Source organism: Echiichthys vipera (genome assembly GCF_963691815.1).
Source record: "Echiichthys vipera genome assembly, chromosome: 8".
NCBI classification, from domain to species: domain Eukaryota; kingdom Metazoa; phylum Chordata; class Actinopteri; order Perciformes; family Trachinidae; genus Echiichthys; species Echiichthys vipera.
In genome coordinates, this window is record NC_139833.1 from 21,916,989 (window position 1) to 21,944,958 (window position 27,970).

Consider the following 27,970-nt stretch of genomic DNA (forward strand, 5'->3'; position numbering starts at 1 on the left):
TCTTATACATACACAAAAACACATGTTCACTCACATATATATGCATGTAAATGTTCAGACACACACATGGTAATCTGGTGGTCATTATTGCAAACAAGGCAGTGTTGTGTTGTACTGACAGTCTCTCTAGTGTGTGTGGTTTAAATTATCGCTAGTATCTTCCAGACTAGAGGCCCCACAGTCTCTGTACAGGGAAAGGGAAGGTCACATACTAAGTGCAGAAGGTGAAAAGCCTAACATTGTAGATATTTTTGACATTCATTTGATTTGTTTGTGGCAAGTTAGCCTAAAACCTGATCTCCTTTGCTTCCGTGTGTCTGTTGATTATACCATAGACTGCTGTCTTGCTTCTAACTTTGTTAGAGAAAAACTTGTTACTCTTGATTAATAACAAGGATAGCCAGTGTAGAGTGTGCTTCATGGTGGAATTCCCGTCAGCAACCAAGGTTTCATCATTTTATCACATTTTTGAAAGTCACTTTCATTAAAGATTTAAGATTTATTTTGGCTGTAACAGTACAAAGATTTCAAACATACACTAGGGTGCAATTTAACCCGTGGCTTGAACTAACTGTTGGATACAGACCAACATTCTTCTGTAACCTTTTATCTCTATCTTGTCTTTCCAGATGCTAATGAGTACCGTACATATTGCTTGTTTCATTGGAATTGTTTATAAGATGATTATGTGTTAGTTGTCAACACTGTTATAGTTTCTATCTTGCATCATTCCCTCCTGTTTGCAAACAACAGCTAATGGATGGTGAATATATATTCTAAATAGCATTAAGATATGTAGAAGATGTTGTCAAAGCTCAGTAACAGATGGCCTAACTTGGTTTACTGTTGTTGTGGCAGAAAAGATTCCATGTGATATTGATCATTGAAACGGGCTGTTTTGACAATAGTATAGGGGAACTTGCATGTAGTGTGTATTTAGTATACACTCCATAAAGTTGCATGTTGTCAATACAGGTACACCCCAGTTTTAATACCAGATACTGTTTGCCAAACCATGACTCTTCTTAGACCACAGTCCCTGTTTGCGTCTATTATAATATTACAACACACATCGGTTTCGCCAATGCGCCCAGAGCTGACACTGGAGACTTGTCTTTTACAGCTGCTTTTAAAATATGATTTGGTTATTGAAAAATTGGATTTTTTTTTTTTAATTGGACAATATTTAAGCTCGATTCAATTGTCTCCAATGTTGAGTGTTTTCTTACTTTAGTTTTACACTTCCATTTAAACGTCACTGAAATTAGTCGCTAGAAACATCCCTACTGCTAACTGCTTTTTGTATAGTATGGTACCCGTGTGTTGTAATGTTGAAAAACGATTGTATAGTATATATCTGAGTGAGTGAATGTGTTGGATACATTCATTCTTCGATGAAACATTTCACTCATTGCCCTTGGGCTTATACAAAAGAGAGGATACAGTGTCGCTCCTCGTGCAAACCCACAACTGCGTTATGACTTATGTTGAAATATCTGTCTCTCAAAAATGTTGCACCCAAGTCTTGCATAAGCTCCCAAATGGGTTATTGACATGTCGAGCACTTGGAGTCTTCTCCAGGCTTTTTAAGACCATGTGTCTACAAGTGTATCCGCACCACCCTACTTACTTGAATTACCTGTTACTTGTCTCTGTATGATTTACACATGCATGTTGCAACAAAGTTCTATTGTTGATATTTTTTAAAAGTTGTATTTATTTTATTCTATTATGTTGTTTAGACCTGTGTTGGTGATATTTGCACCTGAAACCTGACTTGAATATCTCTTCCATGTTGACAGTGTAAGAATTACAGAACTGCAATGTAAACTGAATATGAGAGTAATGCAGGCAACTTAAACTGTGACTTTAGTCCTGCATACAAGATGAACGTGACTCAGACCCCATGACTCAGACCTTTGTGTATTCAGTTGTTATTGTGTTCAGCTATTGAAGTGGATATCTTCACCTCTGTCCTCTGCTCTGCAAATGATTAACCATAACATCAGATTTTTTGCACGTTCTTACTATATGCTGCAGCTGATCTGAGTGACACTGGTCCATACTTCTGGCCAAACAGTGTCTAATTTGTTCAATACATTGAAAGTGCTTTAACATTGGCTTTTGTGTTGATTGGGTTTCATGGTTCATGGTTGCAGTTTCCCCAAAAAATGCAATGAATTTAGTTCATTGGTTGAGGTCCTAGTAAATCCTTTTTATCTGTCTGTGGAATGTGTGTCAGACCAGAAAGGAAGATTAGAGAGAAAGTGGGGTTCCAGAGCCCAGAAAAAGTGCAAGAGTGGGCTCCTAGGTAATCTCTCTCTCTCTCTCTCTCTCTCTCTCTCTCTCTCTCTCTCTCTCTCTCTCTCTCTCTCTCTCTCTCTCTCTTCTCTCTCTCTCTCTCTCTCTCTCTCTCTCTCTCTCTCTCTCTCTCTCTCTCTCTCTCTCTCTCTCTCTCTCTCTCTCTCTCTCTCTCTCTCTCTCTCTCTCTCTCCTCTCTCTCTCTCTCTCTCTCTCTCTCTCTCTCCAACACCAAAAGTATTATATTTGTATTTACCATATCTGGCAGAGATGTGTCCAACTGTGACCCTAAACTTGCAGCTCTGAAGACCAAGTGATGATCATATGTTGACTTACTGCTACTGTATGGGACACATTAAGATAGCAGGACTGTGACTGTGCAGACTTTTTATTGCTAAGATGAGTGACGTCTACCATTTACAATGTTGCATATTTTCTTTCAAGGCAACATTGAAACATGCTGTATTTCCATCATGTGCTTTCCCATGGGACATTCTCCCCTTTTCTTCCAGTATTTGTTTCTGTCCTGACTTTGACCGTTCATTGAACTGGCAAACCGCTTACTGCCGGGATTAAGTCAGGCACCATGTTAACATTATGGTACTACGTTGAAAGAGACATCAGAGACAAGGGGTGGGAGCAGAGGACTAAGCCAGTACAGAAAAAAAACTGAAAGCGGGAAAAGTAAACTCTGCACAGAAAGATTGGAGTACAATCGAGAACAACTAGATCAGAGAAAAAACAGCTTAAATGAAATCAACGAACACAGTAGAATAAGGGGCGGGGAGGGGGGGGGGATTCCTCCATGACCTACATTTGCATTGCAATCTGCAGCTGAAGCCAACATGTGCAGTTACGACATAGCATTGTAAGAGTACAGTAAGCCAGTTGGCATAAATTAGCATATCAAGTCTGCCTGGAGACTGTTTGCTAGCTGGGGATTTATGTCAAGAGACCACCCTGATACGTTCATCTTCTACTCATTCTCTTGAAGTACAGCATGTGAATTCTAGAGATCTCCTGGCAGAAGTGCCATACTTTTTAATTTGTATGACAAGATATCTTAGATGCAGGATATTGATCGTTTTTATGATGATGTATTGGGCAAATCACTTTTTCTTTGTAAATTAAGACGAAATGTGCAGCAAATGTGCAGTGAGAACTCACACAGTGCATAACAGAGTGTGACAGGGAAAAGGATGGTGGCATTTTGGAGACTAGAGCAATGCATTCTTGTTACCTTAATTGGTTCCCAGCCATTGCCTTAGTATCCATTCATACCACAGTGCTGTGAGACAGAAACAGGGAAAGAGCAGGAGAATAACAGAGGGATATAGAGATACAGTAGCTCGGTAGGTAGCCAAACGAGAAAGAGAGAGAAGCAGAAGGGAATGGGCGCATTTGTCAGCTATCTTTTCTTGTTTTATCCGCGGCCTCAAGACCTCATTAGCATTCACACAGCAGAACCACATAGAGGTGACACACTGTCACTCTCAAATTACTCCCTTTTTTCATCTATACTCTCTTCTCCTCTTTATCTTAACAATGAAAATGAATTTACCTTTTCTCCCTTTCTCTGCAGCCCTCTTCTCCTACTCATCATGACACATTTTTCTCTTTTTTTGCAATAAGCATTATGTCAACACTGTAAAATGTTTGTGGAATTTTGCACAACATTCATTAGTATTTAGGCTGCAGCTCTACAGTGGCACACTGACACACTTTCTGTTACCAGCCTGGTCTCTGTTTAGGGTACATTAGTTCAAAAACTCTTAGGTTTCTTTGAAAGCACTCCATCTCTAAATCCTCTCTCTATACATCACTCATTTGTCTCGGTAGTGAATCTTTATGCTGTCTTTTCCCCCCGCACCAATGGCATGTAGGATGGTAGCAAAGATGGGATGGGAATAGTAGAGGAAGTTGGCAGGCAAACAGAAAGGAAAAGAACAAGATCAGGGCAGAAAGGGAGGAGAGAGGAGATTGGGGAGGTACAGTCTTCAGGAGTGGAGAACAATGTAAAGGAGAGAAGGGTAAGGGGAGTCACATGCATTACTATTCAAGATGCATTTCACTGCATTGCAGTGGCACACTGACACACATTCATGCTGTCAGTTTAAGTCTTTCTTTAAAGAATATGGACTGTGATTGAGAAATACAGTCAGTATTATAATCTGCTACGTTGTTAGCCCGATGCCAATATTAGTGAATATCGTCACCAAGCTGCAAAGCCAGCTGTCATTCATATCTGCACAAAGACACTCAGACGTCAGCCTACAGTCGGTGCATCATTTGACTGATGCAAACCATTGACAAACAACATCATGGGATAAAACCTCTTATCTCTCCTGTCACTACTCAGTTAATATGGTGCTATGTCGGAAGAGTTAGAGCTGTTTAAATGCATAATGGTTAGTAGTAAACAGTCCTCATTATGTCCTTTAATAATTTACTATATGTTCATGGTCGTAGGTTCAGGGCTGGGTGTGGGAACTTTGTTATATTTGTTGATGTTGCAGATTCAGATCTGGTTCTTTTGATGTCATTCTTTGGTTAATGTCAGCAAAATTTAGCCAATCCGAATGTTTTAGTTTCTGCTTAACACTGGTATTTAGACTACCTACATTACTTAATAAAACCAGATAATGACGCAGACAACCAGCAGGCATCAGCTTTGATCCACCAGGTGGCTTCCTTAACAAGTTCTAAGGATTTGTACTTAGCTGGGGAGACAGGCCTTTTCCTACTTTTCTCCATGTACTTGGAATAATCTGCAGAGCATACTACAATTGAATAATCTAGTCCCCCAGGAAACATTTAAAGCCATTCGAAAGTCCATTTAACTCCAAAAGTAAAAAAAAAAAAAAATCCTTTTTCTATTTCAAAATAATACCTGGTTAAATATAGGTTAAATAAAGTTTTAAAAAACACTGCAGCAAAGATATCTTACAAGCTGTAAGATGTAAGTAAGATCTATGTTGTATAGAAGTCTGCAATTAAGAGACATAAATAAAGAGTAAATGTCCATTCATTCAAAATCCATTCATGCACTAAAAATATAACACAGTTCTCCTTAAAATCAACACCTATCAATCAAAGTATTTCTCAGTACAGAAAATCTTTTCCAGCTGTACACTTACAGTATCTGAAAATAGTCCTCATCATTTTATTCTCCTCTTTTCTTTCAACACCTCTCTTTCCTGCTCATCTTCTCCTCCTCTCCTCTCCTCTCTGTCCTTCTTTTCCCTCCTCCTGTCTTTGGACGGCAGCTGCTGGGAGCTGTAGTCAGACAGTCCAGAATTTTTGTGTGTCAGCACTGGTCACACTGCAGCAGGTGCATGTGTGTTTGCTCGCCCACACATTTGCATGTGTTGGTACCCACTGAGGCTAGACTTGCTGGCTGTTGTGTGTGGGTGTGCGTGTGCGTGTGTATGTGTGTGCGTACGTGCGTGTTGGAGGGGATAGACAGGGCAAGCTGAAGTTCTGTCAGCAGCTATTGATGAATGAAGAGGTGAGCATGGTTCCTAAGGAGGCCAGGGCTTTACAACTATTAGAGTGGACTATTATAAGCTCATGACCTTGGAGACTATCCATATTACTATGCCCACATATCTCTTTACTTAACCTCTTTACCTGACTATGAATTGTTTAGATTTTTTTTTTATCTATAGTTTTGACTCATTCACTCCTACATACATTCACTTTCTCCCTTTGGTCCCAGATTGATTAAAATCACTCGCTATCAGCCACTTGGTTTGTTGAAAGTTATATCATTTTGTAGACATACAAGAGGCAGCCATAGGGCTGATGTCCAAAATTGTCTATACTCCCGTATAAATTAAATACCTCATAAATAAATACTAATTTTAAAGCTTTAAAGCATTTTAAAGACCTCAAAAATGTTAGTGCAATGTTAGTACAAGAATCAGAACGTAAAGCATTTTCCAAATGACCTAAATATTGCCATAATGCAGTCTGCCCACTGGCTTTTGGACACTGCGATAGATACTGTAGATAGTAATTTGATATATTTTTAGCGGTATGTATCTTGGTGACCTCTTTTTCTCAGAAGTTTGAGAATATATCTGGATAGGTGATTTTATCACAATACAATTCCATTGTAGGATGATAAAATATCATATTTAATTATCACCCAGCCCTAGGCTACCAGACTGACAGAGCAGAAATATAAATCAATGAATGAAATCCTAGCCTGTTTCTGTGCTATGTGGGTGGCTCCATCTGGGCATACCAACTGCTCTCTCTGTCTGTGTGTTGGGTGGTTGGGGGGGCTGGAACTGGAACTGGAAGAAAATGCTAAATCTATTTTTACATGTTGCCATATCAGCAAAAAACAAAAAGATTATGCATGCATAATCAATGCAATGCATTTATCTAATAAAGAGTGGGACAGCAGCCTGTTCACTCTCAGCATGTTACAACTTTATTCTGTGACCTACTGCTCCCCATTATCCCTTACAGGGTTCCTATGGGTGCTGGAAATCTTTAAAAACACTTGGATTTTGAATAAAGTGCTTGAATCTGCTTGACATGTAGGTTATATAGGATGCCAAGTTTACTCTAAAACATGAAACTTGTTTTCCTTTAATATGACTCCCTTCTGTAGAATGCTGTCATAAAACATAATGGTTTGTATCACAATAACAACTGATTTAAACATGACGAAGAAGTGCAATAATCAGTATGTATGTATTGTAAAAGTAATTTACCACAGCTGTATGGTGCTGGAAAAGCTTGGAAATGCACCTTGAAATGCTTAAAAGGTGCCTTAATTTGACTTTGGAAAATGGGTAGGAACCCTGCACCTCCTTTTCATTGAATTTGTTTCGATACCCGAAATAGTGATTTTACATAATTCCACCTTTGTCTACTGTAAATATTTTCTGCACTTTTGTACAAAGACTGCCACCAATGACTAATGACTAGTTTGTGGTCTGACAAGATAAACTTAAATATAGGTAGTAGACAACAGACAACAACACTGTGTAATCAGCTGTATTAGCTGGAGACATGGAAAGGTGGCTTCTTAACATTACTGCTAGCATGCAGCCGTCATTTTGAAATAATGTGCTGCTCATTTTTCAATGTGAAATCTCTACAACTTTGTTCAATTGGAAGCCAACATGAAGAGGAAAAGGTTTGTTCTTAAATTTAGCCTGGTTGGTGTGGATGTAGCCTCCCCAGCCCTCCAATTAGCTAGTGAACAGACCTCCTTACCTCTGTGTGTGTGTGTGTGTGTGTGTGTGTGTGTGTGTGTGTGTGTGTGTGTGTGTGTGTGTGTGTGTGTGTGTGTGTGTGTGTGTGTGTGTGTGTGTGTGTGTGTGTGTGTGTGTGTGTGTGTGTGTGTGTGTGTGTGTGTGTGTGTGTGTGTGTGTGTGTGTGTGTGTGTGTGTGTGTGTGTGTGTGTGTGTGTGTGTGTGTGTGTGTGTGTGTGTGTGTGTGACCAGCTGTATGGTCTCTAGTCTCTTATCAGTGTAACCACTGGTCCGTGTTTAACAGCCACCATCTGGTGCCCATACGGATTTGGTTTTAGGGAGAAAGCCTCTCTGATCGTCATGTCAAAACAGCCCCAGCCAAATCACTCTCTTTTCTTCGGTCCTTGTCCCCCTTTTTCTCTAAAGTGTTTATCCTCCTTCCCTCTCTGTTTCTCTCTTTTATATGAATGTTAGACATTTAACATTTACCCTTTCCAACCATTCACTCCCTTGCTTCCTTCCTTCATCTCTCCTCCTCCCTTAATTACTCAGTTCTCTCTTCATATCAGTTTTCCCTCCACCCTCTAATGATAGGCTGAGATCAGAGTAAAGATGCAGACTAGATAGTGTGTACCACACTTTCTTCAATGTGTTTTATCATAAATTAACCATGGATCATATTTTTAAAAAGGGCAAACCACAGAATCTACATAAGTACCTTTTTAGATGCATGAAGGTGTTTTGCAAATATTGTGGGTTAACAGAAAATAATCCTAGTTGTAATAACCCAAGATAAAGGCAATGTCCCACCATGCAATGTCCCACTCACTATCAAAACTACCATACCTGCTTGTCACCAAGGAACCTCTAAGAGATGGTTATGAGATTGTAACATGGGGCTGCTGCACACAACAATGGTGCTTTAGATTATTTATTGAAATGCAGTAGGGTCCCTTAGACAAATGTAATCTAATGAAGCAGTGCTGTTTTTGAGGTTGTAAGCCAACAGTGTTGCTTTGAAAAGAAGTTGGAATTGATTGAAATCAATAAATATTGCAATTAAGGTATATGTTTTTATTGAAATAGTATTAACATTAGAATACTGTCTTTGACTTTGAGCTGTTATCATTTGCATTACATGAATGTTTTGCCTTCTTTAGAGTATCAAAGCTGTGTTTTACGGTTAGGACTTGTTTTAATATTGACGATATCGTAGGTGTAGAAATGTGTTATGACTCTGCAAATGAAGTACTGGGAAATTGAGATTTTACTGCAGGCGTAAGCATATAGAGAGGTTCATACAGTGTCATATTGCTTCCTGTAGCATTGATGCCATTATTAGTGGTGGTGTCATGGCACAGTTTTATAGCAACCAGAAAGGGACTCCTGTGTGTGTACAGACAAAGAAAGAGAGGATGTGGAGAGGATGAGTTGCATAGCCTGTTGCTTTTGGGAAAATTGCATACAGTAGCAAGCTTATTGCAAAAATAAGTCACACAGGGGTCTATAGAACTATAGAGGCTATGCATCATAATGAGAAATTCTAATTTTAAAAAACCTTTAAAATGAAGAGTGCTTTTTTGCAATATGTTTTTTGATAGACACACACTGTGTCAACACACTGTGACATTCCCTGGAAGTTGGATGAGGACAGAGGAAGACACACACACACACACACACACACACACACACACACACACACACACAAACACACACACACACTGAAAGAAAACTCTCACCTCTGTCACAAATGTCCCTATAGAGTATTGAGACACTTTCCCACAAAAAGCTGAAATATCACAGATATTAGAGACGAAGCTTGGTTAGGGATACCCGATATGAAAAGTAGTGTATTCTCTCTACTGTGGGACATTTTTGATTGGCAAGGACTGGGACAGTTTAGGTTTTTTTAAATGCTTACCAAATGCAAACCTTCTGTGGCCATTTTGCATTTGCTCTTTTTTCTCACGTGTGCTGCCTACTTTACCACTAGGTATTAACAAAGACAGGCATCAGTTTAGCATCATTTGTACACAAATGCACCAAAGAGTCTAGCTTATAGTGTCTCTGAGTTTAGGTTTAGTTTTTGACTGGTTAAGTGTTGTTGGTGCAGGGATAATTACAAGCCTCCAAAACAACCATGTCACACAGCTGCTCTTTCTACTGACAGCCAGCTATGCCACTACACACACAGAGAGCAGCGGTCTGACTATGCAGTGAAGCAATTGAAGTTGTGTGTGTCTGTGTGCGTGGTAGACAACTGGAGCTGCCAATGGAGCTATTTCTAGCCAAGGGTCACTCTGTGCACTTTGTCCTGAGAGCAATAGAACAACTTTCCACAAACGGGGCAGATTGGCCTGATATGCACTTAAGGCAGGCATCCTAACTCTTAACTGCTGACCACTGCATTGCGTGAGCTCGTAATGAGTGATATGGTTGAAGTCGATATCATGATTAATAGAAAAATATTTCATGACAATATGGCAAAAATGGGATGGGAATTGATAAGATTTTATAGATACCAATGCCATTATCGATTCTGATTGAATCTTATTTATCCAATTCTTAATCAATTCCCTTGTTGATTCCTGAAAAACAAATGTAGACCCACCCAATGCAGCTGTTTTTGTTATGAGTCTGAACACAGTTTAGATGAAATGAGAGAATATTTGCACAGTATTTGTTTTCATTTAGGTATTCTTGGAGAAAGAAATCGCCTGAATGCGTGGAGCTAATGCTATTATAATAGGATATTTACCCTTGGTAATGTGACGTGCTGCTCGACGTGGCGTTTCTGCAATTCAAGCCCATGTTGGGTAGTAATGTTTGTGAAAGGTGTTTCCACCCTTACTTAAAATTATCATTTTACAGACATTACAAACTGCACTGTTGCCATCTTTCTTCAGAAACTGAAGCCACATTTGACACACACACACTGAACTGTTTCTTCATCTCAGCCATGACTCCTTGTTACAAGTTTACAGCAGCGTAGACACGAGTTTGTTTTGCAATGCACAGCTGTCAGAAAAACATGCCAGAATCAGTAACAGGATTGATAAGCTACACACACACATTCACTGTGTCCACAGTAACTGGCAGTCATAGCAAGGCCACATTGACTGCTGTGAGAGTGGGGAAACGCACAGGTCTCTTCACATATGGAACACATTTGTTTACAATAATTAAACCCCTGCATGGCGTACATATAATTCAACTGCTCTGAGCAGAACAGCTAGATATACTCTCATCTCATTCATCTAAAATGCATGTTTGATGCAATGATATTTCATTAATAACAACACTTTCGCTAAGGCTAGGTTGGAGACCAGAGAATTTAACTTTTAGGGTGAGTTTACCTAACTGCGACATCTCACCACCGATATAACTGCTAGTTTTTAGGTAGATTCCGGTTACCAAAGATGTGAGCAAAGCAACAAGGTAAATAAAATAAGCACAGCAGAAATGTCAGAAAAGACACGTCAGATCACTTTTACTATATATCCTTAAACATTACAGTTATGGCTGAAAATGAAGAATAAACACATATCGCACACATCTTTTCAATATCGGCTATCGAGCGATGTCACATTATTGTGCCTATTGCTGACTTATTTTGAATTAACTGATTGTCGTGTTGTTTTGGTGTAAACAGTTTTAATTGCAAGGCACAGTTACCTGAAATGTCTGCCCCTTAATGCTCATGGCATGGGAGGAGTTGTTTAGCCAAACCAACATCTTGAGCAATGCTAACGCCTCCACAAATATTTCTGTCGTTTTCAAACATGACCCTTGAAAGGAAATGTGCCATTCAGTGGAATTTTTCCATTGGTCTTGCAATAATCTCAAGGAATCTGACTTGAGCGTGAGTTAGAGTTTAGTCTTCTATCTCACCCATAACGGCACACCTTTGTTTATAGCCAAGAGCAGATTTTAGCAGATACATGCTTCATATTAAATCCAGGAGTGTGGGTAGGTGGGGTTGACAAATGAAACTGAAACCAAACACTCTTCTCTTGACAGCATGGACTACAACTCTACAGTAACTTTCTTATGAAAAACATTTTGCCAGCACTAAATCCTACTTTTCTTTTCTTGGCTCTGTGGCCTCCATGAGGCATCTATTAGCCACACCCTCTAAAATAACAAGCAGTCATAGTAAGGGTGAGATTGACAGATGGATGGATGGAGGGATTGGATGACTAATAAGCCAACATAGGAATGAATAAGCATTATGGTGTTGGATAACAGAAAGGTATTTTATTGCGTGTAGTAGCCACACCTTCTGCAATAACAAGCACGCACAGTTAAAGAGGAATGGATGAATGCATGGATAGTGGGAAAATGTTTTGGCTCAGTAGGACTGATACTAAATTATGTATTGGTGAAATGCATGGGAAAGTTGTCATTTGCCATCTAGAATAGCTTAATTCACTGTCACACTGTATCTCTCTGTTACAGTTTGTCTCTGCTTTGCCCTCCTTTCACTGAGCAGCCAAAAGCACAGTTAGTGTATTCTGGTCTTTTAGGAGAGTAGGACAGATGTGAATTGTCTGGAAACTAGTTTGACAAACTGTTCATAGTCACACAGCAACTAAGACTAAAAACTACAGATGTTATTCCACTGGTTTCGATCATTTTCTCACTTTGATATATGTTGAATCAGACTTGTAGCTCAGTGAAAGAGACAGAAGGAGAGGAGATTTGACACAAAACTTATAAAGTGCAGATTTTCACATTTTTTGTACATTCTTGTTTTGATTTTAGGGATCCACACAAAAAAAACTGTATCCACTTAACATTTCACACATGATCCTGTGGAATTTAGTTAATTCAGAACATATGTGCCAAATTTTGGGCCCATCTTTTTCCCATTGCAGCTCAGCCTGAGATCCACAGTTCACACAGGGTAGCTCCAAAACATCTCCAGGGTTCGTACAAAGTCTTGAAAGTTTGGAAAATGCTTAGTTTTTCTATTTTATGTTTTTAAGGTTAGGGTGTGTTTGAATTCCAACAGTGGCAAGTGTATTTTTTTGATGGGGGCCTGGCACAGGTCAGTGACATGTTGATCGCAGCATTAAGGGCAGGACCCTGCACTTTCTGTGATAATGGACTCATGGACGGAATTGCAAAGTTTAAAAAAAGCTACAGTGGAGATCAAAATTAGAGAACAACTCATAAATACTTGATTTATTCTGAAGTACTTTTTTATTGTCCACACACTTTTTTATTTGTGTGTGTGTGTGTGTGTGTGTGTGTGTGTGTGTGTGTGTGTGTGTGTGTGTGTGTGTGTGTGTGTGTGTGTGTGTGTGTGTGTGTGTGTGTGTGTGTGTGTGTGTGTGTGTGTGTGTGTGTGTGTGTGTGTGTGTGTGTGTGTGTGTGTGTGTGTGTGTGTGTGTGTGTGTGTGTGTGTGTGTGTGTGTGTGTGTGTGTGTGTGTGTGTGTGTGTGTGTGTGTCTGAGTGACAGCTCTCAGTGTGTGTCTGCATGCAGCAAGGACTGAGCTGACAGCAGAATAGCTTGCTCTGTTGGAGAGGATTCACACTCCACATCAGATCATCACAACCAACACTCTAACACACAAACACACAATCATGCACACACAGACTGAGAGAATCACTCTGCGTCTGATACACTGAACAAAATGTCACAGGAACTCCACACATTTCCATACAAGATGTCTCTGCCCCCACCTTCTCACACACACACAGACACCTATCCACACACAGACAGCCCCCCCCCCCCCCCCCCACACACACACACACACACACACACACACATGCTTCAACCCCACAGAGAAGCTGACTAGTCATACTGAGCAGCCAGACAATAGTTATGTCAATCAACATCAAGTCCCTGTTTCGCTGTCAAGCCTGAGGCCATCCAGTAGAGAGCTAGTTAGCCTGTGTGAAGGAGACTGACACTAGCTTCATGCCCATTTACAAGGCTCCAACTTCCCATCACTTCTCAACTCGTCACTTCTCCTGATCTGAATAGTTGCGCAATTCGTAAATCAGTATTTACCATGAATTCCTAAGTGGAGAAAGTTGGGCCAGTGAGGGCTTGTTACAGACGTTTCATTTAGAAAATTTTACAGCAAGTCACTCAGTCTAGTATGAGGTTAATTAATTGACAACATTATTTGACTACTGTAACTGTATACTGCACTTCAATAGAATTACCAACCTGCTTAACATTTAGTTTTTAGATGAACAGCAATATACAAGAGGCACGGTGAATTGTGGATAATGTTGTACAGTGTTTGCCCCAGGTTTACAGCGTTTTTGTAATATGTAAGTATTTTAATCGTCCAAAAGGTCCAAATAATGTTCTCCAACTGAAACAGTCCAAAGTTAAATCAAAAATCACTTTATGGTTTCAAGAAAACAAAATAAAGAAAGAATTTCAGTTTGTTTAATTCTGTTTTAGTTGTTTTTTGTAGGAGTAAATCATCTTCTCAAACAAAATCAGCGCCCCCCTGATATAATGGTAGGGGAAACACTGTTGTATCTTTTGACCAAAGTGAATATGATACAATTGGATTTTTACGTTTATTTTCGTTTCATGGAAATCAGTGTGTAAAAAGTAATAGTAAGTTTTGTGTCTTTTTTATGTCTTCCAGGTGGCACCAAAGACATTGGATCAGCGTTGACCAGGATGTGTATGAGACATCGCAGCATAGAGGCTAAACTCAAACATTTCTCAATGTAAGAAACATTACACACTGTTTAACCCTTTCTTTATCCTCCTTTATCGACAGTACTACTGACATTTGCCAACATACAGGATCTGATATAAAATCCTTTCTATAATCCTTGCGATGATTGGTTGGGATGTTAGAGGTATAGGGTGGGAACTGGGATTTAACTGGGGTTACCATGTCAATAAACCCATCACCGTGGTTTTATCAAAATTAAAAAAAGGGGATTGACAGGAAGTCGAACCTTCACTATATATACACTAAAAACCTGCCACTGTCAAGTGATGCAACATTTTCTCAAAATGGGATTTTTTGAGTGAAGTTTGAATGCAGGCCAATGAAATGGCCTGCATTCAAACTATTGCCATATCCTCCATGTCTTGACATTTTATGTGCGTGGGTGAGAATGCCTCTTGTTGTGGAATACTGTGAAAGAGACGATTTGTCTGGCAACACAAGCATCTATAATGTCTCAGTGCACTAACACACACACACACACACACACACACACACACACACACACACACACTACACAGACAAGGGGCTGTCTAATTTCGGGTGGCATTTCAGTAGAGATTCCACTTGTATCTCCATAGTAGGGACACAGGGGGGCCTTGGTCACCACACACACACACACACACACACACACACACACACACACACACACTTTGGAGAAATGTCTGCAAGAGGGAAATGTCTAATTTTAGTTTCATGCAGTAAGCCGGCAGCTGCCTCCCTCTCACACTTACAGCCTCTTCAACACATATACAAATACATCTCAAATACAAGACGGACCCAGTTGGGTAATGATTGACAGACATGACTGCACAAGGTCCTTATTTCCTCCTGTGACACAGTCAGACTTTTCTTCACAGTCTCTGTTTTTTTTCCCTTTCTCCCTGCCTGTTAATGATTGACAGTCAGGACCAGTATATAGACAGAAAGGCAGACCAGACCTAATTATTTTAATGTCTGATGGTTTGTCTGCTACTTTATTTTCTGAAAAACCCTGCAGAGCAGTTGTGGTATATACATATAAACTTTAGAAATAGGTTGTTAGACCTTATGATTGTTCATTACTAGTTGTTTTGCATACACCTAAAGTCAAATAGTGACAAGTTTAGATTCTGAAAGTTTAGTGTCCTAGTCTTGAATGGATTTGTCATAGATTTATATATAAATGCTGCATTGGCCGCTGCTGTTTATTGCAACGTTACGTCAACGCAGCTGCCATTTTGGGATTGGGCAGCCATGTCTCCTAATGCATGTATGTCTCTGGAGATAAGTGATGTATCCACAACTAAAATCATCATTTCACGCTAGTTTTTTTTTGCGGTGTTGTTACAAGTGCCAGACATGTTTTTATGATACCAGATACTTGAATACATTTAAAATGCAGGTTTTCATGCCAAAATATTTTATCTTGTGATGATAGTAACAATAAGCTGCTTTAAGCCTTAATATAGTTTAAAGTTATCATGAATGTGGAAATTAGCTATAGAGACCAAAACCATTTTTTGTACCAGACTGTAAATATGATTATTTCTGCTGTAAAGTTGGGCATTTCCACCTCAAGTGGCCGTTTGAGGAACTACAGTTCAGCCCAGAGGTTGACACTTGACTAACATACAGTGACAAACATCATTTTCAGGATCTTACTGATATATACCCGACGTAAGATTAAGACCTCAGCATTAGCTTAATTTGGTATCAGGACAGTCATCTAACTTTATATTATTTTTAAAGAAGGACCTACCTCTGATTCAAAATCAACACGTTCATAATGGTAAAATAATATAATAAAACAGCTTCTTATCTGTGAAATGCTATTCCATGTTGCTTAGTTTTGATATTTCTTTTGTTGAACATCCAAAACCAGCACACGAGTCTGACTTTTTCAAGTCTATGGTCAGAACAGTTTTGAACTTAAGAGCAAAATGGCATCGGCTGAGGTGCATCTCACAAGCACGGATGCAGCATCTGCATGTATATATTATATCTATGGGTTTAAGTAGTCGAGCTGTTCTCAGATTAGCAGTAAATGTGTTTTTTTGGCAGGGCCTTCCTGGAGGGTCTCATCAACCCTCTACAAGAACAAATGGAGGAGTGGAAAAGAGGAGTCAACACTTTGGACAAGGACCATGCTAAAGGTAGGACAAACCGATGCAATCAGTCAACATGCTGCTCCGGTAATGACTTTGACATTAGGATACATATTAAATGTAATTAATGTATATATATGTTTTTTTTCTTCTTGTTTATTCTTCTGTACCACAAAATATTACTAAATGTTTGAAAAAACTGTACCATGAACACGGCTAGTTTACTTTTTCGCCCTGTCCATCTGAACCAGAGTATAAAAGAGCCCGGCAGGAAATAAAGAAGAAGTCCTCGGACACACTGAAACTTCAGAAGAAAGCAAAGAAAGGTAAAAAAAAAAAAAAAAAACATTTTTGATTCAAAACCAAAGCGTATGTGAATTATCAAATCTAACACAGCTAAATGAGGTAATCTGATAATGATGGAGACAAATCTTTCACCAACAAGCTTGTACAAAATCTTGTGCCTACAGACCAGTAAAAGTTTGACCACAGAGTAGAAGAACGTCACACTAAACAATATACTCTAGCTTATTATCTTTATTGTGCAGGCATAAAAACTAGTATAGGAAAATGACACCTTTTATTTCCAATGGGAAAATGTCCAAATTGTATATACAGTATGATGTTTTCATTAGACAGCAGTAATGTGTAACCAATAAGTTATTCGTCACTGATTAGTCCTGTGCAGATCTCGTAAGGCTAAACATTACCTTACTTGGTAAACACTCTCGGAGAGGGCACGGGCTCTCCCTTCTGCAGTTCTCTTGGCTCAGGTTCTACATACACATTTACCTACCAAGAGAAAAAAAATACCATACACAAAAAAGGAATTAAATGAATTCGCTTCCAGTATGTTTATGGATGTTGATAGTTTCAGGTTTGAATCAGTATATGTCTCACATTCCTTAAGTCAACAGATGTTCAGGGAAAAGTACAAGAAACAGGTCAATGGCTCTTCTTACTGTATTCCTACTATGACTTAGATTTAACTTTGGTATATAACTGATGCTGCACATCGTGATTATTACTAATACTGCTACTTAAGATCATTCTCTCCAACAGCTGTCTGCATGACTTTGATTATCATTAAACACTGTTGGCATAAGCTTGAGGTGGAACATAGTGTCAGCACTTGGATAGTTTTCATGTTGCTATCCTTTTTGTTTTCATTCACAAAACATGTTCCTGCAAAATAATATCTACCAGTGATCAGCACACTGGTGGTATCAGTATTTTATAAAGCAACGGCCAGAGTATCAACAGAACGCATCATGGTGTTCAAGCTTCCCAAAGATTTTATGTCTTCGAGTTTTTGCACTCGTAAGATTTTCTAAGGTATGCGAAAATGCATATCAGTATCATCTGATACTGGGTTGGAAACCCTTGATATGGCATTGCACTAAAAACATATTGGTGCATTGTTTTGCTTTACAGTCCTACATTGCATGGCATCGAGACACACAGGACCGCACCTTAAGTGATGCATTAGTGTTAAGTGCTGGCACTCTTGGATCTTTTTTCTTTTCCTGTCCACCTGTGTTTCTAATACCATCCTTCTCCTCACACTGCACTGCAGCTGACAATCTAGGTAAGCCAGTTTGTGGAACAGACACACTGTCCAGGTTGTTGCTTACGCTATAATGCTTAATCAAGCATCTCACTTGCATTGTGAAGAAGCCACCATAGATTTGAGATTTATGCACAAATTAAATATTTTCCTACACAGATATGCCAGTTATTGTTTACAGTCTATTGTTTCCGCTCAATATTGGCACATTAAGATGGGAATCTGTGGTCCCCTATAGGATTTTCTTAAGAGTACTGAAAGCCAGGGTCAAGCCTTTTGATTGTTGCCTCTTCTATCTCCTCTCCTTTGTATTGGTATGGCGCCTCTCATTTAACGTTCTGGGTCAAAGGTCTGGGTTCATATGTTGTTGAGCACCTGCAGTAATAAATTAAACAAGAAACAGACGTGTGCTATATACCCAGGCCTTTGCTCCGACCCACCTGAGTTAGCACAGAAAAGCGAATATCTTTTTTGTATCAATATCACAGTAATAATAAAACCATGCTGTGGTCTGAAGAAGAAAGAGAGGAAAGGAGGTGATGTGGAGGCCTCAGTAGACTTGAGATAGATTCAGGTTCTAAATTGTCCCGTTGGTGGCTCCTTCTGCTTTACTTGTCCATTTCTGTCTTTTTTTTTTTTTTTTTTTTTAATCAGCTCTCTGGTGTCCGCCTTAAGTGTGCTCCACGCTGGTTTTTTTTTTTCTTCCTTTGCTCCGCTCGCGCATACGCATATTTTGTCTTCAAAGAGCCACCTGGTTACAAAACCAATAAAAGGTCTTGCCAGAACAAAACTTTCGACTTCAGATTTCGATGCTTTAAGCTAGGCTTAAAGTTCTCAAGCACAATGCCTGATTTCAAGCATAGAGCCGTTTTAAATTCAGAAAATACTTCAATACATTATACACATTTCGTCCTGGACAACTTTTCCGGCTCACAAATAGTTTCTGGCTTTAACCCTTGTTTAAATTGTTTCGGATTTTCTTTCTTTTGACTTCAACTTGTACACACTCAAGAATTGTAATTGAAAAGTCATTAAAAGCAGATGATTAGAAAATTGTAACTTTACATTTAATCATATTTACAGCAACCACATGTGTGACATCAGGTGATGGTAAATTGCTCAAGGCACCTGCTAGAAGCAAGAACTTTATATTGTGGTTAACACAAGCTCAAGATATTTTCACATATTTATTCTACAATAGAAATATGTTCACTCATGACTTTTGAAGCCCGCAGTTGCTAACAAACGGTTGCTAACAAACGGCTGCTAACAAACGGCTGCTCTGAGACTACAGAGGTTGTTGGGGACCTTAAACATCAGCAGTGTTCATTTATGAAGATTATCTTGCTGAACAAAAGGTATCATAAACCTTTGTTGAGTACAGAACTCATTTCTGCCATAATCCAAAATCCAAGGGGAAAATCCCTTTTTGTCAAATGAACCAGGGAGATGCTAACCTTAGGGTCAGCCTACAGAAATATGTCCCTGCAGCATCTTATTTACGCACAGAAATATCACCCCAGGTGTCTGCTTATTTTGGTGTATACCTGATGTTTTTGTGTCTTGTGAGGGTGTTTTTCTGACCTGAGACTCAGGCCTTGCTAAGTAACAACCTGTGACTGCAACCTAATGTAATCATCGGTCATGTGAAAGCTGAAGAAGCTAATCTCATTTCTGTGCTTGCACATGTATGTGTGCAGACTGTGTGGAACCCCACCAAATTTTATCTGAGCTTAGTCACTAAATTTCTGGCAAGTTGAGTTTGGTAAAAACAACTATAGAATATTCAGAAGATTTAATGTTTTTACCTAAAACGTGATACACAAGACTGCAACACAGCGTTTATTTTGTTTTGATGTTGCCATAGTTTGGATGGTGTGTTGGTTCAATTAACAGGCATACACACACATTACACAATCACTAGTCATCCTTAGGGAGGGTATCCCATAAAATCAGTCTGCATTATATGTCACAAGCCCTAATTGTCCTCAATTGAACACTAAAACGGCTTGTGAATAATGTGTCAGGGTGGATTTGTTTATAGCGCAGTCAGTGCCCATTGACCCTCAATGAACCTCAGTGTTTGTCTGTGGTTGAAGAGGAAGAGGAAGTAGCAATCAGGGCCTTGCCATTCACATAGTTGCACAAGTTATGGCTCAGAGACCGAGAATGTATTCAGTTCAGCTCTAACAACCCCTCTGCTTTACCGCAAGTCGACATCTCATGCCATGATGTGCCTTCATTGTCTCAGCACACATGTGTGTTCCTGTGTGTGTGTGTCCCTGCTATCATGTCTCTTACATCAACATTGATGTCTGCCTCAAGCTGATTGAGTAATGACAATGGCTTTTTATAATGGCTAGTTTATAATATTTACCCTTTATGGTCACTTTCCACATGAGCTAGTATCATAAGCGTTTGCATACCTGGAATTGATGACCTCATGATTTACTTTTAAAGGGCTGAACTAGAATATTACTATTTCATGTACTAATTAAGTGAAGGGATGATCTTTGTTTTTCATGGGTGGATCTTTAACAGAAGTACATGAGTAATGGGACACTGATAGTGATAATGTTAAGCAATACTCAAGATACTCATGGGAACTACCAAAACGGCAACAAAGAAAATATTTGGCTTTCTGTCTCAGACAAAGTGCCTCAACTTACAGTAGCTTCTTTCCAAACCCGCTGTGGTTATAAGGAGAATACAGTCTGCCAAGACTTGAACTAGTGGGAGAAAACCAGAAGACACTACATTCCCTCATTTTATTTCATGCCAAGAGACAGCACAGCATCACTGGCTTTGGGACATGAAAAGCTACTTCTCTATGTCGAGGCCAACTAACTCCTAAAGTTTATAATGTTTTTTATCCATCTTAAACAGAGTTGATGAAAACATGACTGTGATGTGACAAGAATATTTCTCAATTTCTCTAACCGGCAGGTATTGAGCATCGCACCATAGTACTTTATAGATGCACTTGATTCACGATTTTATTTTATTTTTTGCATTACCTTTCAATAACGATTGACTCATCTCATCTCATCTCATCTTCATCCGCTTATCCTGGGTCGGGTCGCGGGGGCAGCAGCTTTAGCGGGGGAACCCCAAACTTCCCTTTCCCGGGCCACATTAACCAGCTCTAACTGGGGGATCCCAAGGCGTTCCCAGGCCAGCGTGGAGATATAATCTCTCCACCTAGTCCTGGGTCTTCCCCGAGGCCTCCTCCCAGCTGGATGTGCCTGGAACACCTCCCTAGGAAGGTGCCCAGGTGGCATCCTTACTAGATGCCCGAACCACCTCAACTGGCTCCTTTCAACGCAAAAGGAGCAGCGGCTCTACTCCAAGTTCATCACGGATGGCTGAACTTCTCACCCTATCTCTAAGGGAGACTCCAGCCACCCTCCTGAGAAAACCCATTTCGGCCGCTTGTACCCGTGACCTCGTTCTTTCGGTCATGACCCAGCTCTCATGACCATAGGTGAGGGTAGGAACGAAGATTGATCGGTTCCGAAGATTGACCGGTTCCGGCTCAGCTCTCTTTTCGTCACAACCGTGCGGTAGAGCGACTGCAACACCGCCCCCGCTGCTCCAATTCTCCGGCCAAACTCACACTCCATCGTCCCCTCACTCGTGAACAAGATCCCGAGGTACTTGAACTCCTTCACTTGGGGTAAGGACTAGCTGTTTATAACTAGTGATTAAAACATTATTTGAAATGTCAGCCCAGCTTACAGATAATTTCCTTGGCAACAAGATGGAAAAAGATTAATTTTGCCTGGAGGGAAGTGAATAATAATGAGTTTGGTCCTGCAGTGGAAACCAGACTAATGACTGAGGCCTCTCTAGCCCTCTCTGCCTCTCTACTGCCAGTTCTCCACAAAGCCTTGTACAATGTAATTGTATACTTGTCTGCGCAATAAGTGGCCTTGGATCTATATAAGCCTGAAAATATATACTGCAATTTGGACTTTCTACAGTCTGCCTTACTTCATCATGGTCTCCATCGTGTAATATAGTAGGAATTGGCATAAATGACCACATAACTCACATTCCCCCCCAGCCTTACAGTCACCAAACCAAGCTTGGTAAATGGATTCCCTCCCTCAGTTTGTCTTATTTTGTCAACAACCATCAAGTTCTAAGGATTGTCTACACTGGACTTCTTTTATTTTGTTTTGTGTTGTTGGTATACTAGTCAGTAAGTAACATCCAGGCCAAACAGTTTGCACCAGCAGCCGAACCTGCTTTCTTTTTCTGGCGCACATGTTGACAGGTTGGAGCATCCACACAGCCTGTCTGAACAGTGGCTGAGCATCGGCTGTGAGGCATATATACATTACATAGAATATGTCACACTTTCAGAGAAAGGAAAAAGACATAATATATAATTCCGAGTTATACTTCACCTGATATCAACAATCACACTGCATGTAAGTGACTAAAATATCTATACATTACTCATGTCTCTGTATGAGTAATGTTAGCTGAACATTTTGTTAGTGGGCACATAATGATGGTAAGCGTTTCCATTTGGTGCTTTTCCATCAACTTGATCTTTTTGTTTGCCCTTGAAGCTTTTGCTAAATGTCATTTGTATTGTGGTCTAGTCAACTGATGGAGAGATAAAGCAGTGGAAACAGAGCTTCTAACATGCTGTATCATGTGTAACATACGGTATATAGCACACATCTCTGTTTTAAATTTGAGGTAAAGCTAATTTGGCTGGGTAACATTATCCGTGTTTCTTTTCTTCTGATTTCCTTGATATAGAGCCGAATGTCAAATGCTGACGAACGACGCCAGTTTGTTATCTTTGCCCAGACATGAGAGCAGACAGACAGACCACAGAGTTGTTCACTGTGGGTTTAACCTTGATGTTTCAAAGTCAAGTCAAGTGTGCGTGTGTGTGCGTGCGTGTGTGTGTGTGTGTGTGTGCGTGTGTGTGTGTGTGCGTGTGTGTGAAGTGGTTAGATAATGCCTGTGAGACCCACTGTATGTTGTATGGCAGTCGCCAGCCTTCCTGCCTCCTTTAGAGAACTCAAGAGGACTTGATTCGGCTTCAGGGTATCCTCTCTTAGAGCCGCACACTCACCTACAGAATGTATGCAACCACACACACAACATCAGCACTGTGTGCTTCTTTGTGCTGAGGGTAACCTTGGGACGGCAACTGCCCAAAGACATACCTGGATTAACATATGCATATTCCAACGCACATTGACAGCACAAGGGGCAGATGGTCTTGGAGATACCTAGCACACTTGTCATCCATTCACAGTCTTTCTTAACCCTGTCTATTGTGTCTGTTTGTGCATAATGGATCGAAGTCCAACACAAGCAGCTGATTACCCTAATGTAGATAACCGTCACGCCGCCTCTGAACAGGAGACAGGGAACACTTCTGTGACAAGAGTGGCCCTTCATGCGGAGGAGATAGCCAAAAAGTAGTGAGGATATTCAAATGCTAGCAGTGAAGATAGCCACGTCCACAATGAAAGATGAACATGTAGAGCAGAAGTAACCATCCAAGCCAACACCAGAGAGAAGATATGAAAATCAAAAACTCCTAATTTCATTGCTACATTATCAAATAATAATGTGACTATTCATGCACGTTACAGTAGCAGAACTCTATTCTATATCTCAGTCCCTTGTGAAGTAAAAAAAATAGTCACTGTCATGTTTTTTCTTGTGCCTGGGTAATTTTTATATAACTGTAATAATATTATGTTTGTGTCCATTTTGTTTCCAAGGTCGTGGGGATATCCAACCCCAGCTGGACAGCGCCATGCAGGATGTCAGTGATAAATACATTCTGCTGGAAGAGACGGAGAAACAGGCCCTGAGGAAGGCCCTTATAGAGGACAGGCAGAGGTTCTGCTGCTTCGTCGCCATGCTGCGGCCTGTAGTGGTGAGTGCAGCGAGACGGAGAGAAATAAGCCTTGAGAAAGCACTTGGTGAACAAGGGAAAGTCACCTCACTCCTCAGCGTCTTTGCTTTTTCTTTTAATCCTACAGACTGTAAAGATGCATTCTAATGCCCCACTACATGGATATTACTTAGTTTATCCCTTCCACACACCAATCTCTGCACACTCTCTCTGCAATTTATTATTTTAGGATGAGGAGATTTCTATGTTGGGAGAGGTCACCCATCTCCAGGCTATCTCTGATGACCTCAAAGCCCTGACCTCTGACCCACACAAGCTTCCCCCTGCTAGTGAACAGGTGAGGAAAACTATCTATGTGCTTAAATAACTGACCTTCATCTCACTGTCACAATACATACTTTCGGTCCTGTAAGACCCTTTTTATTGTTTTTTAAGGGGTTACCTACCTTGGATTAATTAAGCTGTTTAGTTTAGTTAAGTTTAATATTTTCCACTCTCTCAGGTGATCTTGGACCTTAAGGGCTCAGACTACGGTTGGTCATATCAAACGCCACCCTCATCCCCCAGCACCACTATGTCCAGGAAGTCTAGCATGTGCAGGTAGGCTCCTGCAGCCAATCACAAGACTCACATCCATACATAAGTGAAAGGGATGCTTGTCCTTAAAGAACACATTTACCTACACATTTACACACTGTTTACCTACTAACTTTTTATGCTCCAGTGTGCTTCAAAAAATAATTTACTCCAGTAAATTACAGTTATTTTCGTCAGCCATTACCAAGAACTGAGGATTGAGGAGATGAGGCCGTATCCAATGTCTATATTTGGTCAAGTTAGAGATTACATTATATTGTAGCATAACATGCAAACATTTGTCCTGCAGACCCTATTAGTGGTTATGGAAACAGCGTACATCAATGTAGCACAGCAAGGAACAAGGACAAGGAGAAAAAAACGTTTGTGTTGCCCAATCTCTATCTGCCACCCAGTGGTCAGTATGAACTTAGTCAAATTCTTTATCTTAGTGTCTTTGTATTTCTGCCTCACCTCCTTTTTGTTACTGATTTTCTTTCACAAATACAGTAAAAGTGGACCTACTTTGTCAAATGAACGGTACATGGATTAATACATTTTTAAAAAGAATATTAAAGGTTAGGGAACTTTTAAAGAATTTACAAATAAGCCCACTTTTAGTTTTTTAGCTGTTCAGACCAAGTTTTCTACTGTCTGTCCTCCCTGCTTTCTGTGCGCTTCTCTCTGTGCGATCTGGGTTGTGTATTGCTTTACATATGTCAAATTGTATGGCTTTTCTATGATTGAATCAAGACATTACATTATCTTTTAAGTCATAATGTTTAAAGGCTCTGAAAACATTATAAACCTGCTATAGATGATCCGTTTAATATTCCACAATAAAACAGATGTTTTTCTTTTGTCTTGAGACGGACGCTTTTATGATTTTAATGCTTTGCGATTCATAATTGTCTCTAATTTTTAGCACTGGAAGCTTAAACTAGATGTCATGTTGCTTTGTTTTTGTGCATTTAGTTGTCAAGTTCATACATGATTTGATTATTGTATCAGATTTACATTTTTTTCAATATGCCGTTGTAATATCTGCTTCAGATATTCAAATAGTTGTTTTCAATTCTCACTTCACACATTAATTGGACCCAGTGTTTCTGCTGTTTTGCCTTTCATGAGTGTTCTGTGTGAATATTCTCAAAGCCATGAAATCCTGTGATTTCCTGCCTTAAATTATAGTCATTATGATGTCACGCCTCTTACGTTGTTTTGTTTTGACTGGATTGGCCTCAGTCACTGCCTGCTGCATCTTGGTGTGCTGTGTTAATTGTTTCCCACCCTGTCTCTCCCCAATCCCCTGCCTTCATCCCCGCCCCCCCTTTTATTCTTTTATCTCTTTCTCATCCAACCTTCCTCTTTAAATCCATGTCTTTGGGTGCACTTGATTCTCTTTACCCCGCCTGTCCCTGTCCTCCCCTCATCCCTCATCCCTCACTCCTTCCCCCTTTTACAGTAGTCTGAACAGCGTTAACAGTAGTGACTCCAGGGGATCCAGTGGCTCTCACTCTCATTCTCCTTCCTCCTCTTCTTCCTCCTCTTCCTCACACCACCTCTTTCACCACCATCACCCCCGCCATCGGCACCGTAGCTCCACGCTACCCCAGCAGGCCCCAGCCCGGCTTTCTAGCATCTCCTCCCACGACTCGGGCTTCATTTCTTCATCGCACGACCAATACACGTCCAAATCATCTTCGCCCATGGCAGCTGAAACAAAGGTAAGAAAAACCCTCAGCTGTCCACTCTGAACCATAATTTAGCCTCTACGTGTATACACAAGGTTGAGACAGTGCTATGAAACCACATCGCTGTATGATTACGAAGTCATTGTAGTCAAAGGGAAAACGCACACAGCACTTTTCTTACACATTTTCTGAGCTATAAGAGGCAGTTAACTGGCAGAAGTAAGTGTATGTGATCATGGTGAAGTCATTTCACTGCTATTATTATTATTATAGCATAAATGTGCAGGAAATGAGTCTGCCTCCATTCTAGCCAAGGGCAAAACAGGTCAGCCCCATCCTTCTAATAAAGAGTCGACCGCTGTGACAGACTGTGGTTTGGCTCGAGCATGCTGTGTGTTGTATTTTCATTAAATGTATTACAGTTAAATGACATGTTACAGTGTCAACAGTATATTTTACGGCCACTGAGATTGCGTCTCTATCAGCAGGTCTCATTCTGTCAGTTATATCCAACCATCTGACACAAGATTTCAGATAATGCTCAATGTGATAGTCCAGAGAATTATCTGTGTGGGGTTTGTGGTTTTAGATCAACCATGAGAAGCGGCTGCACTATCTGACATTTAGAAAGAACTCCAGCAACCAGAGTTCCCTCTTCCAGAACACATTGGTAGAGTCAGACTCCAAGTTTTTATGTTGCAGTGAAGGTAGTTTGGCAAGTCTATATCTGACCCATTTACAGAACAGTCGGAGGAATCAGCCCTCTCCTTGCCTCATTCATGGTGTAGTTACAACAGTCTCATGGCTAAACAGGGTTTACAGGAGCTTACTCCTCAACCAAGGGTCAAAAAGGCCGGCCATGGCTTAAATTTGTTTTGATGTGGTTTTCTCTTATGTCCATCCATTTTCAATACCCTATGGAGGATTCTGTTTTGTGACTGGCCCTAACTCCTCTTCTCATTCTAGAGGGCAGTATGCAAAAAGATGATTTTTCTATAGACATGGATTGCATATCATATTATTAAGAGTGGTCATTGGCCAAGCAATATGGGTTTTTCAATGGCCACTGCCCGTATTTAGAAAGCAGGGTAGCACAAAAGCCAATATCTAATGCAGCCAATATCTATCTTTTTTTTCAATCTGATGAAATACAAAAATGTAATTAAAAAAATTGAGACACAAAATTGCTAAACATTAATTTAACTTTGTTTTTGTCTGCATTCTCTCTATTTAGTCTGTGTGTAGTTGAAGGTCATAACTGGAAGCATAGTTTTGTAAACATTTCGACCATCCCACAACCATCCCAAATGACAAATCTGATAAATGTTTTTCTCGTTGACTGTAGGATTAGGGGCCCACGCAATAGGTTTGTAAACTAGTTTAGCTGGTTATTGCTGAGTCTGCCCTTAGAATGGCGAAATTGACACAAGGGGCAGTGCTAACTGTTCTACAGCAGCCACACTGACAAAGCTGCCTGCAGACATTTTTTGTGAATCATGTTCATGTTCTGTAGGCATCTACCAATGCTGATTAGCTCAAATGGCATTTATCAACCCTTCAAGTACACATTTACCTACACATTTACACACTGTTTACCTACTAACTTTTCGGGCTCCAAAAGATTGCTCCAAAAAATGTATTTACTCCAGTTATTTTTGTCGGACATTTCCAAGAACTGAGGAATGAGGAGATTAAGCCATATCCAATTTCAATATTTGGTCAAGTTAGAGGTTACATTATATTGTATAGACCTGTCGCAATAAGCAATAAATGAATCAATCGCATGACTTTTAATGAGCTTGATTACTTTTCCAGCCGCGATAATTTCCATTTTTCCATTTTCCTGGTGTCCCCGAAGAGTCTGTATCATAAGAGATGACAAGAGTTTTCACTCCGGTGCATCTGTTTCCTCTGACCCCTCTCGC

At 40.1% G+C, this 27,970-nt stretch overlaps 1 protein-coding gene across 2 annotated transcripts in view; it reads left to right on the forward strand.

Annotated features, from left to right (window-relative positions):
- LOC310950592 (protein MTSS 1-like) overlaps positions 1 to 27,970 on the forward strand; it is a 58,844-nt gene that overhangs the window by 23,534 nt on the left and 7,340 nt on the right. The window contains exons 4-10 of one of the 2 annotated variants that reach the window (XM_083918490.1): positions 14,133 to 14,217; positions 16,269 to 16,360; positions 16,564 to 16,638; positions 23,639 to 23,796; positions 24,005 to 24,112; positions 24,278 to 24,375; positions 25,817 to 26,078. In XM_083918490.1, coding sequence (XP_083774616.1) covers positions 14,133 to 14,217; positions 16,269 to 16,360; positions 16,564 to 16,638; positions 23,639 to 23,796; positions 24,005 to 24,112; positions 24,278 to 24,375; positions 25,817 to 26,078 — 878 coding nt within the window. The remainder of the gene's footprint in view (positions 1 to 14,132; positions 14,218 to 16,268; positions 16,361 to 16,563; positions 16,639 to 23,638; positions 23,797 to 24,004; positions 24,113 to 24,277; positions 24,376 to 25,816; positions 26,079 to 27,970) is intronic. The other variant, XM_083918491.1, reaches the window with a different exon arrangement.